General features: G+C 37.1%; 1 protein-coding gene across 1 annotated transcript; it reads left to right on the top strand.

Moving 5' to 3' along the window:
* The first annotated feature begins 853 nt into the window (after positions 1–853).
* On the top strand, positions 854–11,232 carry G6PC2 (glucose-6-phosphatase catalytic subunit 2). The gene is made up of 5 exons (XM_036888043.2): positions 854–1,089; positions 1,663–1,772; positions 3,737–3,848; positions 5,808–5,923; positions 6,761–11,232. The coding sequence occupies exons 1-5, from the start codon at positions 872–874 to the stop codon at positions 7,270–7,272; spliced, it is 1,068 nt and encodes a 355-aa protein (XP_036743938.1). The 5' UTR covers positions 854–871; the 3' UTR covers positions 7,273–11,232.
* Positions 11,233–19,014: the final 7,782 nt, after the last annotated feature.

Below are 19,014 nucleotides of genomic sequence, written 5' to 3'. Positions count from 1 at the left end.
CTTTATTCCCAATCTTCGTTTGCTTTGGTGCTTCCCATGTGCTTCTACCAAACGCTCTGTTTTCAACAAACCATTTTTCTGATTGGTTACTAGCCTTTTGAATTCCATTCCTATCTTTCTGTTACAATGCTCTCAATTATATTCTCTAGTCAATAAAAAGGTGGCTCAGTTTTATCACAGTTCTATTACTAAAGTGACCTCCATTTTCACTTTCTTGCCTTATTGTCAAAAACAACACATTTCCTTCCAGATTTCATATATTCCATGTATTTCCTTCTCTGTTCCATATATATCATATGATTCTTTTTGCTAATAAAGAAAACTCAAGATATTTTTATTTAAAATGCTGTAATCAGAAAACACCTGTCATATCATACAAATGTTTCATGTCCAGATATTTACTCATCTATTTCCCTCAAAGCCCCAGTGAAATAGTAAAAAAGCCACAGTCTATTTTAAATTAAAATGCATGGCTGTAAAGGCTATTTGACATGCAGTAATTATTTGTGTAGTCTTCTAGCCAAGCATACAAATTGCCAATGTCTCTGCCCTTGAAGGAAATGAACTGTACAAAATATTTCAAGCAAACATGATCCAACTGTTCACACAAAAGGGAGGCTGCATAAGAAATTCATTGTGTCTCTAACCAAATTTCCCTTCAACTTGCCACAGATCAGCATGTACTTCACCTCTTTGGCACCAATTAAAATCATAAACAGATGAGCTTTCAGCAAAGAAGGGCTGACGTGCCTTCTCACAGATGGTCAGCATCACATGTTGCGTTATGCCATGAGGGTGATGTATAAAAACAGTGGGGCTCAGACCACTTCAGCTCCAATTGCTCTCTGTTTAGAATTGCCTCTCTTTCAAGATGGATTTCCTTCATAGGAATGGAGTGCTCATTATTCAGCATTTGCAGAAGGACTATCAAGCTTACTACAATTTTCTAAGTTTTATGTCCAGTGTTGGAGATCCCCGGAATATCTTTTCTATTTATTTTCCACTTTGGTTTCAACTTAATCAGACAGTTGGAACCAAGATGATATGGGTAGCAGTCATTGGGGATTGGTTCAATCTTATTTTTAAATGGTAAGCCTTCTGTTTTGTTTCATTTTTCCTAAAGCTTATTCTTAAACTGTAGCTTTGGCTTAATGATCACATTTCAGATTCCTATCGTTTTGCTTGGAAAATCTTTCAAACATACCAGTTAACTTGAAACCCCTATTCATAAATGGAATTTACAAAAAGAATAGAAATGTATGCTTTACCTGACTTATAAGTAAATTCCAAAACCCTATAACATGTATGCTGTGATTATCCAATGAGTTCACTAAGTGCACAGCACCATAATGAAAATACTGATAATTCCAGGGCCCACTTTGATATTTGCATTCTTAGTATCCAAAGCACCCATGGGATGTCCCCTGCAAGGAAAAAGTGTGCCTGTTTTTATGGGAAAGTAGGAGCCAAAACCCCAAATGACTGTGTCATCCTCTATAATGAGTGACAGACCAGAACCCAAGTTCTTTCAGTCTCCTCAGCATAAGCTTTCTCCATCAATGCTCTGCTTGAGTCATTTTATAGGAAAAAATAGCTAGTCCCTAATTAAGTAATAGTTGTGTATTTAAATATATACTCATACTTATATTTTTTTAAATACAGGGTACTATTTGGTCATCGGCCTTACTGGTGGGTCCAAGAAACTCAGATTTACCCTAATCACTCAAGTCCATGCCTTGAACAGTTTCCCACTACATGTGAAACAGGCCCAGGTAAGCAAATATAGCAGCCTCAGGTTACTAAAGGTATTCCAAGAGAAATTCATAATGTCTGATCATCATCTAATGACTATATGATATTATATAGGGTATTAAAGAAAATGCCATGGGTAAGGGTGCTTAAAGTTCACAAGCATAAAATTTGCTAATGAAAAGGAAAGAAGTTTCATGAAAAATCAAATTTCATTTTGTTGTTTGTAAAAAGGTAAGTTAGGAGACTACTCCAAAATGATTTTATATTTGGCATTTATTTTTTGGAAGAATGTAATGCTTTGATTTTGAAACAAAGAAAAAAAATCAGTTAGAACAAATTCCCAAAGAACTATATTAAAATCCTAGAAATGTTTATTTATCTGCTGCTGAGCAATTTTCATAATTATAGATCTTCTGAGACTCTCATGAATAAGGGGAGAATAGACACATTTTCTATAAAAAAAGGAAAGGACTTCCTGCTATTACTATTGCTAGGAAAGATGATCTCTAATCCTAAAATTATTTCTTTTGAATTTCCTTTTTTCCTCTTATGTTTGTAGTATATAAGTAGACTTCTTAGGCCACTTCCTTTTTTATTATAAAATTCTATGTGAGTGTAAATCTTTACTGTGGAAGTTGACTTCAAGATTATAAAAAGGTTTATTGAAATATATACATATATATATATATATAAAAGAAAATTACATGTCACTTTAATTTACAAGACTGTGTGATAATGTACCTTTCCATAGTTTGTTACATAGCATAAAGTTCTTGCCATTTGACATCCTGAAACTAGCCCTGAGTATAGTGAATGAATGAGTAAGTTCCTAATGAGTTTTCTGAATATATTTCTTTCTGATGCCCATAAAAATATATACCCATGCATATTATTATCACATTGTACTGTAATTCATCCTTTCTATATCTGGCTCCCTCACTAGACTGTGCATTCTGTCAGGGATAGTGCATATTTTATCTTTATGAAACCAGTGTGTGTTGGATGGATGAATAATCTTTGAGATAACTGAAACGCCACTTTGGTTCATGCCAGCACTTCCCAGCATGTGTTCTATCTTATGAGACATTCTCTGGGAGAAAAAGAGAAATATTGCATTCCACATTTACTCCTTGAAGATTTACAACTCATGTAAGCATGTAAAAGGCTCTGAAAATTCATATATAAGAAATAGACTTGAAAGAAATAGATTGATAAGAAATAGATTTGTCTTTAACTTAGTGATTAAAAAAAGACTAGTGTTTAACCTTAATAAATTGCCACTTACTTAAGAAAAAGAGAGAGAAAAGAAAAGTAAAACAAGGAAAACAAAAAACAGAACATCAAAGCAAAATGATTAAGAAAAAAATCAAGCAGCAGGGGAAAGACATTCTGGGACTAGAAGGGCTACCTTTCTGCAGGCTTTTGCCAGATTTGATGCCCCTTTATGGCTTCCCTTGACCATTTAATGACAAAGATTCAGAAGGGACCAGCCACGAGATAAGCATGGGGTAGCTGCTACTGCATAGCAGTCATTTATAAGTCAATTGGTAAATCAGACATAGTAATGCTATCTTTAGATACCTAATGATATCTCTTTAGCCCAAGAAAAATAAGCTGATTCAAGATCCAATACAAATACTTTAATTTTCTGATCAATTGAAAACAATTAGGTATGAAGAATGAATAGCGATGTACCAGATTTTGGTGTAACAGCCTGAGTTCTTAATTAGCTTTAAACATTTTGATTTATGGAATTCCATGAACTTAAATCTGGAAAAAAGATTTGTCAAAGTAGTGTTTTGAAGCTCAATTTGATGCAATTTTTGAAAAATCTTTATCCGTTTCTAAACATTGTATATAGTCTGTGCTCTGTGGCTTTTTCCTGAGTTATTTGTAATTTTCGTTGCTAATATGCTATTCAGTTGTCCATTTCTGATACTGATAATGTTAACCTCTATTCAAATGGATCAACACTTTGTTGCAGGAAGCCCATCTGGCCACGCAATGGGCTCATCAATGGTCTGGTATGTAATGGTAACTGCTGCCTTGAGTAACACTGCCAGTCGGGTGGATAAGTTGTCTACCATTCTACACAGGTCAGTTTTGCTTCAGTTTCTGTAGGACTTAAATATGACAGTTTTAAATACAGAAAATATTTTTAAAAATTCATTTTAGTATATTTTTAGTTGTTGAAATGTGCTTATTCTGTCATAGGCAAAATAGCAAAATGAATAGAAAATTAATATTTTGCTTTAAGATAATGCCCTAATTTGCTCACAGCTACTGCCACATTATAGGATTGGAAATGCTTAATTAATTAATGATCTGCTAAAAGTGCCTTTGGGTTTCTATAATACAATAATTGCTTTGGTCATACATAAGTCATCTGAAATTACATAAGAAAGTATTTTTGCATGTGTATTCCCTTGCTTGAAGACATACTAGAAGTGTTGAGAATCATCATTCCCCTTGAATGCATTAGTTTAGTAAAATTATGCTTCCTCCTTTGATTAACCAAAGCTTTTGACATTAATAACATGTATTCTGGCTCCAAAGACTATGCGACCTTTTTAATTAAAAATATTCTAGAGACAAACTTAAATTTGAATGTTAGTAGATTTACTGTTAGTAGATCCCTAATTTTTAGAAAGGACTATAACTTTAAGATCACTCACAATTTTTGCAAAAATTGGGTTCTTTCCTTCTCTTCTTTCCTGCATCACCTTAATTATCATTTAAATAATACAAAACACCAATTTAATCATAAATTATTAGGCTACTGAGATAAGATCTGTCAGTTAACTGCTTAAAAAACACTATAACATATACAATTATGTAAATGTTCTTCCAAACTAAAGAATTTCCGAGATCCATCACATATTCCACTTTTTAGACTACAATTGGATAATATAAGAAACAAAAGACCTAAGGAATTTAGGCATCTTAAAGGTTTATTCTAATGAGACAGTGACTTGTGTGCCTTAATGGATTCATTATCTAGCACAAAACAACAGTGAAATTAATGTATCTTCCCATGTACAATTTTTCAAAATAGAAATCTAAATAAGCCTCACTTTCTCTGTAGTTCATTTCCTCCTCCAGTTTCCAAACCTTGAAAAATATTTGTTTCTCCTAAAAAAGTTCTATAATTTCCTTTAGATTTTTATAACTACAACATTTCCTTCACCATCAATACTTTTGGACTGCTTACTGTTTGCCTGACTATCGTCAAATCCTCATCCATTTCTCTTCCACGTGGAGACTCCGGCTCACTTTCTCTCTGGTAGTTCTGTTTTTCTCTGTTCCTTAGTTTTTCAACGACCAAAGTCTGCTCCAATTATCAGAAACAAAACATTCAAAACCCCCAAGGATTCCTATAACTCAATACTGCTAATTCTTTTTTTTAATTAAAATGATGAGCACTGCCGTATTATAATATTTTCATAAGGTTTTTTGCACATTGCTGCTTCTAATCCAAAATACGTAACTATAGGTCAATTCCCTTGTTCCTTAATTTCTATATGTCAAAAAACAAGGAACTAAGGCTTTTGTGAGTCTGTGAAATAAGCCCAGTGAAAACTTGGCCTTGATGAAATGTTCTGTACACTCTTCATCAGAATGCAGCCTCTTCAGTGAGTGTTCTTCAAGCAAAGAAATGTTGAGAGAGGTTAAAGAGGAAGCACATATGACAAGGAGTAAAAATGTACATGATACATTCTTGGCTATTCTAAATATTAGGAATTCCCCAAAGCTGTATTTCCTCTACTCCATTAAATAATTATCAGGATGTCAACTGACTTCCTTTCATAGCATTTATTAAAATCTCAGGACAAAACTCTGGTTGAGTTTAATGCCTTGGTAAATGTAGAAGCCTTGGTTAAAGATTTACAAAGCCTATGGAGCACATGGAAACATTTTGTAAAAAAGACTCTAGAATCATGATATGTCAAAGCTAGATAATTCTTGTGAGAAAGACCATCTGGCATCGCCCCTTTAATTTTATGAGTGATACAATTTCTTTGCTTTTTATGCTTTTATCTATTCTTCCATCGTAGACTGACCTGGTCATTTCTTTGGAGTCTTTTTTGGTTGATTCAAACCAGTGTCTGCATCTCCAGAGTATTCATAGCAACACATTTTCCTCATCAAGTTATTCTTGGAGTAATTGGTGGTAAATATGATCATTTACCTTTAGTTGTGTCATTGGAAAGCTTTAGTGTCATTTGTCTTATGTTGTCAGATTCTCCCTAGTAATCAGTTCCCCAGTCTCCACTAATTCTGTCAAACCACTGATACTAAAAGCTACCCTGGGAGTTTAAGTAGTTCAACACACATCTCAAAGCTTTCATGCACACAATGGCAAGCCGTCTCCCTCAATGGTATAAGCATATTCTCTTTGTGAGATGGGCTTCTCTGAAGTGTGACAGAGCCAAGTCCAACTCCCAAGCCACCACTTCGGACAGCCTGCTATGTCTTGGTTTGGAGGATTTAACAATGACCCTCCAACAAGCACGCCATGTCACTCTCTCTCTGAAATACCTAAGGTTATGACATGACTAGAGCCTTCATTTAGCAGCTGCTCTGTATTCCTGAAGTGGTGTTCACCATGACTGAATCTTTACCATTCAACCCCACACACCTTTCAAAACTCTCTAAGTTTATTGGCTGTAGCAACTGAAATATTAATTCCGAGCACCTAATTCAGTTCTCCACCTATCAGGTGGTTGCCACTCAATACCATGGACTCCTGAGCGATCCCCCCTCTGGCTAATATGGAAGGCAAAAAGACCAGGGGCAAGTGGGTGTTTTTAGTTATTGCCTTAAAAAAAAGGCTTTGGTAAATGGGTATATATATATATATATATATATATATATATATATGTCTAATAGACCATAAATGTCTAAATGTCTAAAGCTCTTTATCACTGAAAACTATGGCTAAAGGGGAATGATTCCCAAAGGGCTCAAGGGCACATAGTCATCTTCAGTGTCTCTTTCTAATCCCCAGGTGTGCTTGTGGCAGAGGCCTTTGAACATACTCCAGGCATCCAAACAGCCAGCCTGAGCACATACCTGAAGATCAGCCTCTTCCTCTTTCTCTTCGCGCTTGGCTTTTACCTGCTTCTAGGGCTACTTGACATTGACCTGTTGTGGTCTGTGCCCATAGCCAAGAAATGGTGTGCCAACCCAGACTGGATCCACATTGACACCACGCCTTTTGCTGGGCTCATGAGAAACCTTGGGGTCTTTTTTGGCTTGGGATTTGCAATCAACTCGGAGATGTTCCTCAGGAGCTGCCGGGGAAAGAACGGCTGCAAGCTGAGCTTCCGGCTGTTCTGCGCTGTGGCTTCGTTGACCATCCTACAGCTCTACCATCTCATCAAGATCCCCACTCAAGCAGAGTGTTTATTTTATGTGCTGTCCTTTTGTAAAAGTGCATCCATCCCACTGACTGTGGTTGCTCTGATTCCCTATTGTATTCACATGTTAATGAAACCAAGTGACAAGAAGATTAATTAGAGTCATGCGGCGGGTTAGCATTCTGTGGTCCTAGGATGAGCCTCCTCTATTCTCGCCACAGAACCACAGAGCAGGGAGAGACTGTGGTACTAAGCAGAGGTCACAGAATGGTGTCCGCAGACCCCATCCCACCCATACATATGTTTACTTTTGCCTTCAGAGTGGTCTATTTTCTAGTCCTATTAAATTAGTTAGCAGCATTTGAAAACCAGACATAAATATCTGAATTTTGATATTCTCTTGAAAAACTTGACGATTTGGCAGCACAGGGCCTGCATTCCTGCCTGGAAACAATGTGCTGCTGCTGACCGACAGTCCCCAGTACAAGGCAGCATTCTCCGTTTTATCACAGTCTCCAGCTGGGCCACAGCTGCCGCGCGCGGCAGATAACCTCTTTCCTATGAAGGCCAGACTGCTGCTTCTGGTTCTTGTGGGCATTTTAGTGAAAACCCTAGTCAAATCCATTCCCTTCAGTTTTCAGATAAGAAGGTGAAGGTTCATTCAGGTGAAAGTACTTGCTACTGTCACACCCATCAGAACAGAAATTAGAACCCAAGTCTTCTAACATGTATTTCTATTGTCTTTTTTTCTCCATTTCTGAGGTAAAAATCTGTAAGAAGAGTGAATGTTTGTATGTAGATTCTGTTAACAATTGCCATATAAATCAGCTGTTTTTCCAGATGACATTGAAATGCCGCATCTTGTTTGACTCACACCAGGCAAGGTCTTGACGGGGCAGTGGCACTAGGTGTGGGTATGTGTCCAGGGGACATGTAATAGGCCTGACTGCTGTCTGGACTTGAACCTCTGCTTAACTCCTGGTCTCTGTTTTACAGTAGGGCTTTCCAATATATCAATAAATAGTGCTCAAGAGGCTCTGCTTAGAACATTATTTACCCCAAAAGGCTTATCTCTTCACTATGACATCCCTATGCATTGTTTTTAGGAGTCATTCTTTCAAAGCCAGGAAAATCAAGTGCCTTCCTCAAGATCATACTCCTCCAGCTTTTGCAATGTATTTTGTAAAGGCAACACCATATACTCTATAAATACACATAAAAAAGGACAAATAATTACTTTGGTTTTTAGGGGTTTTGTTATCCTCAACTTTTACTTTAGAAAATTCTTATTGATGGAACATTAATGTTATACTAAGAATTTCTCATAAGGTTTTTCTTTTTTCTCACTGGACCTAGGAATTCTGGACTTCAAGTTAATAACTATGTCATTTTCAATCAAGTACATTTTGAGTCAGATTTTGTTATATACCTTAGTGACACAATGTTTTACATAACTTTTCTCAAGAATATCAATACATGAATTATTTTAGATAATGACATATTTATGAAATTTTTGAAATTCCATAAATACTTACAAAAACAACCTTTCAAGCTAGTGCTATTTGACAAAATATTAGTTGAGGATAATAAAATCTCTAGGAATCAAAGAGGTTATTGGTCCCTTTTCTAAGTGTACTTATGGAGTATATACTGTTGCTTTTACAATACACAGTGAACAGTTCCTTTTTAAGGGGTAACTGAGCTAGGTTTCAGTAGTTGGGTGATTCCTAAGCAAGAAGCTGAGGGATGAAGAAATATTATCTTAAGAATGAAATTGTTTCATGTTGATGGGACATTTTGGGTGAAAGAGAACAGTGACTACTAAGGTGATTACCCTTGTTTATTCGGTCAAGCTTCCCCCCACCACCAGTGTTGTCCATAGAAGGTGCCTTCAGTCCTCTTAACACTTTATGATGCATTTGCCTCATCACATACTCTGCCAGAGATCTCATTACTAAGAGGCCTTTGTCAAAGTTTCATGAGATTAGTAATGTGAGTTTTGAGGACTTCCTCGTCTCAGCCTGCTCTCAGTGAGGCCTGAGCACACTGGGGGATTAATGACTAGGGGATTCTGTTACCATGCTTGACTCCATCATAAAGCCCTTCTTGGTTCCCAGAGGGAAGTTCTCTTCAGCCATCTAGAGCGAGTGCTGTCTATTAGGTGACACATGCTTTTCAGAGAGGAATAAGACAAGGTGTAGGCTCATTTTCTATCACTTATCCCCAACAAATCTACCCCTATCTGACATGATTCCCCCAAGTTCCCATATAATGAAATTTCCCTTTTTACTTTAGTTGAAGTCTCCTGGAGGGATCAATATGGTGACAAATTGCTTTTGCAATTAAAACTGCTTAGGCAGTAGGAAGAACAGCTTGTAGCCTTGGAGAAAATGCCTGCCTTTAACAGTGATGGAAAAGACTCCTCTGCTTCCAATTTATTTGCCAAAAGTAATTGGAATTGAACTCATTTGACTTACTGCATCCATATGTTCAAAATGTCTGTATATCTGCATATTCAGTAGAAAAAAATGTCAGTATGAGCTTTCAGAATGAGAAAATCTGGACAAGTGACTTGGAAAACTGTCCAATCAAATATACATTTGAAAAGAAATGCAAAGGAATTTGTTATTACTGAACTAGCTATCAAGAAGAGTATTGAAATCCTTTTCTTTGACATCCTGTTGATTGGACATCTGCTTTAGAAGATTAACTTGGTGTCTTTTATAGACCTATTTCAGTATAACAAAAGAGTGATTTGAAAAAAAAAATTATTATAAGATGTCCTTGAAACTCAAAGTTATATCTATAAATGCTCTATATTTATTTGCAATCTATATAAAAATTCAGGATTGAACTGGTACATACATATAAAAATTGATATTAAAAACACTTAGTTTTAAAAATGTGACTCATTTATTTAGTATATAAAGGTGTATATTACAGCACTCTTCAACTGAACTTGTTACAGTGATGAAAATGTTTTACATCTGTGCTGTCCGGTAGGGTAGCCACTAGGCACTTGTGGTTATTGAGTTCTTGAAATGCAGCTAATACAACTGGGGAATTGCATTTTAAAATTTGATGTATTTAGAATTAATTTATAAATAATTAAATTGTCATGTGTACCTAGTGACTACTGAATTGGACAGCATAGATCAAATTCCACGTGTTTTTCTTGAGCGGGGAAAAAGTATTTTTATATTGTCACCTGTACACAAACCTGTGAGATAACATAGAAAGGTATTAACTGTTTGTTTAATATGATGAAACCAAGGCATTGGTGATTTGTTGATGGAACACAGATAAGCCAGGGATTTTTATTAACCTACAGAGTTATTTTCCAGTTGAAAAACTAATAGTTACCATTATCAAGGCATAAGTCATGCATAGTGGTAGGTAAATTCCATTGTGATCTTCACATATTTAAAAGAAAAATTTGCCTTGTGTGGTAAACTGACACTAAACATTTCTGGGTCTTGAAGAGTTAAAGTAACTATTAAAAGTTAACAGTAGACTCTGCTGCATTTTCAAGGGAGACCCTCTCCAGACATGGGATTCTCTTTTTGCACAGCTTTCTTCTCTCCTCCTCTGTCCTCTGAGCTCTAACTAGCTTGGTTTCCCAGCCTCTTAGCTCTTTTGCCTCAAATCAGGGAGTATAGGTTCCACTTCCCTGTGCCTGTGTCCTAAAAACACTCTGAGGGACACAAAACTCAGTGGAATTATATTCAGCATTCATGACCACATTCTGGATGTCTCGATGACTTTCTGACCAAGTTTTCCTGCTTGTCTGGGTCTACCATACATGTATGCTGGGCACCAGCACTTCTATGGATATTCAGAAACTGTTCAAAAAAGGATCACTGGAATTCATTTGCACCTGAGGATTTTGCCTTTGTTGACTGACTCTACTAGCCCCTCTGAAAATGACAAACAGCTGTCTGGATGAATACCTGGACCTCAATGTTGCCAAGAAACTAAGGTGGCATTTCTAATTCTTCCCCCTTCCCTGACCTTTAATGCTTTCTGATGGTGATTCCACCCTGAAGGTAATGTGTGCTACTTGTTAATTAAGAAAAAAACAAACAAAACAAAACCATTAACAGTCTGTAAGAAGCAAGAACTCCACAAACTTCTGACAAATGACAGCAACTCATTGGAAAATTCTAAGTATTGAAAGTGCTTCGTTTTAGCTCTGCAAGGGACAAATGCAGTTTATGTCAAATTTGAAGCTCGTTTAGTGTGGAGTACTAATTACTGCCTTTGCTCTTTGATGGAGATCACGATAATGACTTGGAAGAAATCACATCTCATTTCTCTTGGCAGCACAAAAATGATTACTCTCAAGGAGGGGGAGAATTCAAAGATTGAGGTTATAAAGGTAATGTAAAGCCAATGAATTATTTTCTGTTTTGAATTTTTAAATTTCTTAGAATCTTCCCTTTTCTTCTAACATTTTGCCATGTGATTTCTGAAAAGAATAGGTCTTCAGCTCAAAGCTGTGGTATTTCCTCAAAGAACACTGTGTTCTAAAGAAGCTGCCAGGGCAGGGAAAGTGGCAGGGCAGGGGGTAAGGGCAGCATCTGGGGGCCTGCCCTGTGGGGTTGGCAGCATGGACCCGGGCTGCCCAGATGAGCCTTCGCTCTGGCAGCCCTTGGACCTATCTCCAGTGCTGGTCAGAGTGAGAGCAGAAGCTACTTCCCAGGATAATGTGCATGATCTGCAGAAGCAGCAGACCATATGAGTGCCTGGAAAAGAAGCCCAGGACTAATTAAGATGAAGGGCCCCTGTCCTCCTCTAGCTCACCTACCCTGACCTGGCACATCCATTGAGCCAATCACATTCTAACTTCTGTTCCAAGAATTGACTTTATCCTGGATTCAGTCTGTGCCTTATGAACAGTATTGGGCAGATTGTCATCCTTACTCACACATACTGCTATTAATAGGAAGGGATTTTTAAAGGTGGGCGTTGCATTCACCCATCGCTGCCTTCCATAGATACCACCCTTGCCCTTAAGCTCAAAAAAGCATCTGATCCTCTTTTTCTATAGAATCATCCCAAACTCTACCTTTTCACAACTTTTTAAATGAAAAAAATGGTAGAGGCCCTGCTATCTTTCTATAAGAAAACTTCATTGACTAAACAAAGGAAAAGTAAATGCTCCTGTCTGGGTTTGCAAGATTATATTGTGCATCTTATTCTTTCACCATTGAAATGTTGATGCCCTTCTCCTGCTGGCCAGTCAAGAGGCAGTGCCACATGATTGTATCAGAACACCAGAGGGTAGGTGCTAGCAAATTCAAAGACAGACAGACATATAAAAGAGTTTGGCTGCAAGCACCCTGGATTGGAGGCGTCAGACCTGCTTTCTAGTCTCTCTACAACTAACAGTGACACTGAGAGACCATTTAACGTTGGTGTCCTCAGTTGAGTAATTTCTCAAATGAAGGGCTTTAATGGGCTTAGAAGGGAAGCGTCATTACACCTCTGACATTCTGCAACTCTGAGGGTCTCGACCAATCAAATTGGAAGAAAAGCCAAAGCATTTTAAGTTTTACTTATATACAATGAACAAAGCTGTAAATTTTAAAGTGCACTCCATTCTGTAACTTGCTACTTTAATAAACAATTTCATATTTTGGCCTTTAAAATATTCTATGCTAATTAGAATCTGATTCTTACAGCTCCAGAAAGAGATGTGTGGAGACATGAAGTGATTTAACTGATGTTATGGGGCAAAATTATTCACATGAGAATATTCATAGACTTCCCGCTCACCTATCTTACTAAGGAGATCCCATAATTAAATTGTCAGCTCCATTTCCCCTTCCACAACATCCTAAAGGGGAAATTCTTCTTTCTGGAAGACATACTAAGTAAATATACATAATAACAGGCTGATGGAGAAGAAAGGAAAGAGGAGGGAGGCTTGCTTTGTGGCAGGGGTGGAGGTGCTTAACCATCTGTGTTGTGTGAAGAAAGTGACTAGACGTTTGAAATAGCATTGTAATAGGTTACTTGTAGACTAATTATGGAGCTTTCAAAGACATAAAGATGAAATTTACTTTTTAATTCCTTAAACTGTTGAAATATGCTTCTTGAATGCAACACAACTCTTAACACCAAATTATATGATGTAAAGATTTTTGAGGACCACCATGTTAAATGAAAATTAGAGACCAATTCCAAATAACTTCTAAAATCTCATGCTCAAACAGGACCCCTTTTATCCATGCCTTTCTTTCCTCTTTAACCCCCCTACCCACTCACCTGACAAACACTAAATGTCTCTCTGTGCTAGAGGTGCAAGGGTGAGCTCAATTATAGGTCTTTCCCTGGAGGAGATCCTCATGGGTCCTTGGCTCACCTGCCACCCTTCTGGGTGGATTCCAGAGATATTTCTGGCCTGCAGGCTTGGAAAGATTGGATTGAGACTGTATCCAGCTACAAATTAGCTGGTAACATTATTCCCCATCCCTTTCAGTCCACCCTGTTTCAAATTTATCCTCTTCTTGAATCACTTTCTCTTCTTTTAAATTAAAAAAATTTTTTATTTTGGTATCATTAATATACAGTCACATAAGCAACATTGTGGTTACTAGGTTCCCCCCATTATCCCTACCACGTACCCCATTACAGTCATTGTCCATCAGCGTAGTAAGATGCTATAGAGTCACTACTTGTCTTCTCTATGCTATACTGCCTTCCCCGTGACCCCCACACACACGTTATGTTTGAATCACTTTCTCTTAATGTCTGGCTATATCTTTCCAACAGAATCTAGATCTTTCCCAGTCTAACACCTATTTTATCATGTGAGAGGATGAGAAAGCATAATCAAAACATCAAGTCCCTAAATAAAAGCCTACTTCACTTAAAGCATAATAAATCAGGGTACACGGAATGTTCCTGGAAAACCACTAGAATGAGCTGCAAGGATTTCTATCTAGTGATACCTCTTTTCTGTAGCAGTGACCTTTGGGGAAAAAAAACTGATTAATTCCCTCTTTCAATTACTGTTTTTTCAATACCTCTAGATATAAAGATCATATTTTAAGGCCATTTAAGCACTCAGTGATACTTCAACATTGCATTATTTTCTTTATACATATGTCTCTATTTTTATTAATCAAGTCCTAGCTGTGTCTATTAAGATTGTGTTAACAACAAATACTACAACTAAAAAAGAACTACTTCAATAGCTTAAACAAGTGAGAGGTGTCTTTTTCTCATGTAACAGGAAGGCTGGAGGTCAGCAGCCCAGGTTGGAGCAGCTGCTCAAGGACATCTAGGAATTGGGATCTGTCAGTCTTCCTGCTCTACCATCCATGGTATGTGGCTTCTGTCCAGATGACCAGAGAATGGCAGTTGCACACCCAGGAAAGAAGAAGGAGGGAGGGAAAACCCAGGCTTTATTCTGGAAGGGACGTTTCCATACAGACTTTTGCCTATATTTCATTGACCACAGCAGTGTCACAAGGCCTCCCCTAGATGCAATGGAGTATGGGAAGAAAAATAATTTCCAACCTCTGTAACAGAGACAGGCAAGGGAAACAGGTGTAGGTTTTGATGTCAACTGAGCTTGCCCTAGTGACTTCTCGCATATATATCAATGAATGCAACTTACAGCTGCATTCCTCCCTTGCAGCCTGCTAAATGGTTTCACAGTAACATATATGAGGGCAAAATGCTTTCTAAATTATAAAATGCACTGTGAATGTTATCACAAAGCATATTTCAATGATTAATTCAATTTGGCACTTCCAAGAAAATTTTTTAAAACACTGCTCCTCTTTTACTTTGATTCCATTCTTGATATAATAGGAATATATATATATTCTCAACCAGTAAGTTGAGAGTATTTTCTTTCTTTTCTGTAATTATTCATAAAAACTGTAGGCACTTGTCAGCTTGGGTGAACATTTCCCTATCTCTAGATGTTCTGTTTTTCTCAAATGTTCCTCTTTGTATGTGAGAGTAGGAGCTGTAACTGAGTTATAGGAAGAAGGGAATTCCCAGTTTACAAGCTGGCTGGCTATGTACCCTGATTACTCATTATGAGCCTTAGGATACCATACAACTCACTAATGAGCACATAATGCTGGTCAGTGCTAATTAGGTGATAATCATGTTCACTGCTTTATTTATAGTCTATCCATTTCAATACATTGGACATATAATAGAAAACAGTGTGAAAGAAATTTGAATTGGGTTTCTTACTTTATAATGGTACACACACAAATGTAAATTTATCTCAAAATGTGTCTGAAAACAGCAATCAAATTTGAAAAATTTTCATCTCCACTAACATCTTTATGTGACCTGACTACAGAGAGATTTTACATGCATAGGAGATATTAATAAATCCAACCCGTAGTTGGAACTATGAAGTGGGATCCTAAACCAATCTGATGAGAATGTTCTGACATTTTCTTAGGATCAGAAACATAATTTAATACATGAATAAATATGTGGCAAACTATACTTAATTATGATCTTATTTCCTCCTTTAGGGCATAGTATCAAAATATTTCAGGATCTGTATTTTTTAAATGAGAGTGTAATTGCCCAAAATTTCACCACTAAATTCAAAGTGACTTTTCATTGAAATAATTTCTTAAGAGCATATGTAGAGTAGCACTACAGTAAGTGCATGAAAAAGAATTTGTAGACAAAAGAATCTAGAGGCCAACTCTCCTTTTTCTCAAATAGTGGCCTTTCTAGTTTGTGGGCATCTGCTCTCCTACAATTTTGAGATAGACCAAATGACTGAGGGTCTCTTCTCAAAATAAGTTGAAAAATGTGCTATTCAAAGTATTCATAAGAATTGGTCATAGAAAAAAATAATAAACAATTCTTATAAATTAATTGGAACAAAACTGGTTTTGAGAATCCCACCCCAGTGGGATTACATAAAATGGCAGTTTTTAAAGTTACATTGTGTTGCACTAAACAATGTTAGGTCTTTCCCTTTTGATTGTCTACTCAAACAGATGAATCAAATAAAAGAATGATGTAAGGAATTTAACCACTGTGATAAGGGCCAATATGATTCTATTTGTAACTTCTGACATCATCATATTTGAGTCTCCCGAGACCTCTAGTTAGTCCAGACTGGCATCAGGCTCTTTCACCTGAACGAGATTTGCAAAGTTTCAAAGAACATGCTCCAAGGGAGAAGCTGGGCTCATGTTTTTATGAGACTCAAATCATGGAGGGACAAATGAAGCTCAGACCAAGAAATCCACGAGCCTGGGTGCTCTAATCCTGTCTGTCCCATAAAGTGGCTGCTAGTCACATGCTGCTGCTGAGAACTTGACACATGGCTAGTCTGAACTGAGCTGTGCTGTATGTAAGTATAAATGCACATCAGGTTTTGAATATTTAATATGATAAAGTAAGGTAAAATATCTTAATAATTTAATATTTTATTACATGTGATGATAGTATTTTGGATATATTGGGTTAAATGTATTTTAACCTTAATTTCACCTGTTTCTTTTTCTTTCCTTTAATGTAACTAGAAAATTTAAAATTACATATATGATTTGCATTAGTGACTCATATTTTGATTGGAAAGAGCTGCTCTAACCTAATGGGTTAGTCATCTTGGGGCTGACAAATTATAGACTACTCATGTGAATTTAAAATTATTATTCAACAAAGATGTATTGGGCTATCACTGCAAACCAAGTACTGGGTAATGTACTGGGGATATTAAGATGAATTGGACATAGTCCCTGCCCTCAAGGATCATAGGCATTTAGCATGTGCAGGGAGCTCTGGTTACATTAAGGATGAATGACTGGAAAAGTCATAATTTTGCCTTTTCTTATTTATGGATATTGAGATTGTTTCGAAGTTACTGTGAACAATGCAAGAAAAAACAACAGTGCTCCATTTTGTGATTAAAAACTTGGAATAACCTATGAGGAATGGGGTTCCCAGTGAATCTATTTCTGGACTCTTTTCTGCTCTAATGTTGTTTCAGTATTTACTTATTTTTCTTTTTCACCGGAGTTAATAGCTAATAACCTGCTTTCTTCCTCTCTGCCCCCTCCCTCTCCTCTATCTCTGTGTGTGTGTATATGTTTTACATGCCCATCAATAATTCACACCCAGGCCCCACTGGTGGGTGTGCAGCTAGTTCAGCAGCGTTGCTCCTTTCCTGGGGACATGCCCCTGGAACCTCACGTCCTTGTTTCGGTGGGGGCTGGTGGCTCGCAATGGTGGCAGCGCCTGTGGGCCTGGGACTTCCCTTCCTGATTATCCTGAAGATTCCCATCACCTCATTCTTGAGTTAGATCACTAGTTTCGCAGGCCCCATGGCTGCCTTTTTCTTTGTTTACTCTTATTTTAGAGAATCCCTCCTTGTGTAACTTCCTGAGAAAAGATGTAGAAGAGTAAAATTTTGAGAACTTATATGACCAAGAATTTCTTTAGACTTCTCTCATTCTTAAACTAGTTTGCTGGATATAGAATTCCAGGATGGAAATAATTTTCCTTCAGAACTTTGAAGGCAAATCTTTATGTCTCCTCACTTTTAGATGCCAGGAGTCCTATGTCATTATGATGCTTTATCATATGTAACACTTTCCCCTCTCTCCTGGAAAATTTGATATCTTTTCCTTTTCCTCAATTTTCTAAAATTGCATAATAGTGTGCCCAGTTAGGATCTTTACTTATTTAGTATATTTGACACTTGGTGAATGCTTTCAGGTTGGAAATTCATATCCTTCAATTATAGGAAATATTTTTGGACTATTTAATAATTTCTCCCCCTCAATTTTCTCTAAACTTTCTTTCTGAACCTGCAAGTAGCTAATCATTATACCTCCTGGATTGTTCCTCTAATTCTTTTCTCTTTTTTTCTACTTCTCATCTCTTTTTTGTCCTATCTTCAGGGAAATGTGCCCAGCTTTGTCTTCCAATACTCCTATTTTTTTCTTCTGTAAACTTTTATCAACTGGGATGATAGGGGTATTTGATCACAGCAGGATTCAGTCCTGAAAACACTGGAAATCACAGAAACACGAGGTAAGTGTCAGGTCAAGCAAGTTTCTTGGTTTTATGGCAAACATTAATAGTGTAAGATTGTAGAGACCAAATCTTTGTTAGAGACACAGGATATGGGATTAAAATGGGGATGCTGGTGTTCCCTGGTATGGTGAACCCGAGACCTTATTTCTGTGTTTTTGAAGTCGTGATTCTTTCCCTTGTCACTGCCCCTCAAAAAGCAATAGTTTTTCCAAATAATTTCAAGCTCTCTCCAGACAACATTTTCCCTCTCATCAGTAATTTTTAAGTAGGTTATTTGAAAAATAACTCTTATTCATTAATTTTTCCCCCCCCACACACTCCATTCTAAAAAACTGGCAGCCTCCTCCCAGCACAGAGCTTATGTTCTTCCTCTTTGAAATGCAAACTTAAACAAATGGATGTTGGTCTTCCTTCTCCACTATTACAGAATGAGCATGTGCTTACTGCAAAGTTTATTGCTTCTCACAGGCATCTTTATTCTGCGACTTACTTGTCACAGCCATTGTTCTTAATGAGAGTGCTATCCTCCGCCCTGACAGAGCAACCATCAATTCTTCTGGCCCAACTAGTCAACATGCTAAACCATTTTCATGATTATTTACAAGGAAACACTAGACCAGAGACCTAAATAATATACCCCAATATACAAGAGCTCAGACTTAATTTGTAGGCAGTATTTCATTTGTTGGCCATGAGAAGAGAAATGTGTATGTTGAGTAGACTTGGGAAGGAGATGGCATAGGGAGAAGACATCTTGATGAGAAAACAACTTGATGGGAACTGTCAATCCTGCTACTGAAGGTTCCATTTCTGTTGTCAAGAGCTCTTTTTGGTAGGGTTTTGTTTCTGTTCTATTTTTTCA

The sequence above is a fragment of the Manis pentadactyla genome, chromosome 6, assembly GCF_030020395.1.
Source record: "Manis pentadactyla isolate mManPen7 chromosome 6, mManPen7.hap1, whole genome shotgun sequence".
NCBI lineage: Eukaryota > Metazoa > Chordata > Mammalia > Pholidota > Manidae > Manis > Manis pentadactyla.
Note: the sequence above shows the minus strand (reverse complement) of the source record. Positions and strands in the feature narration are given on the sequence as shown.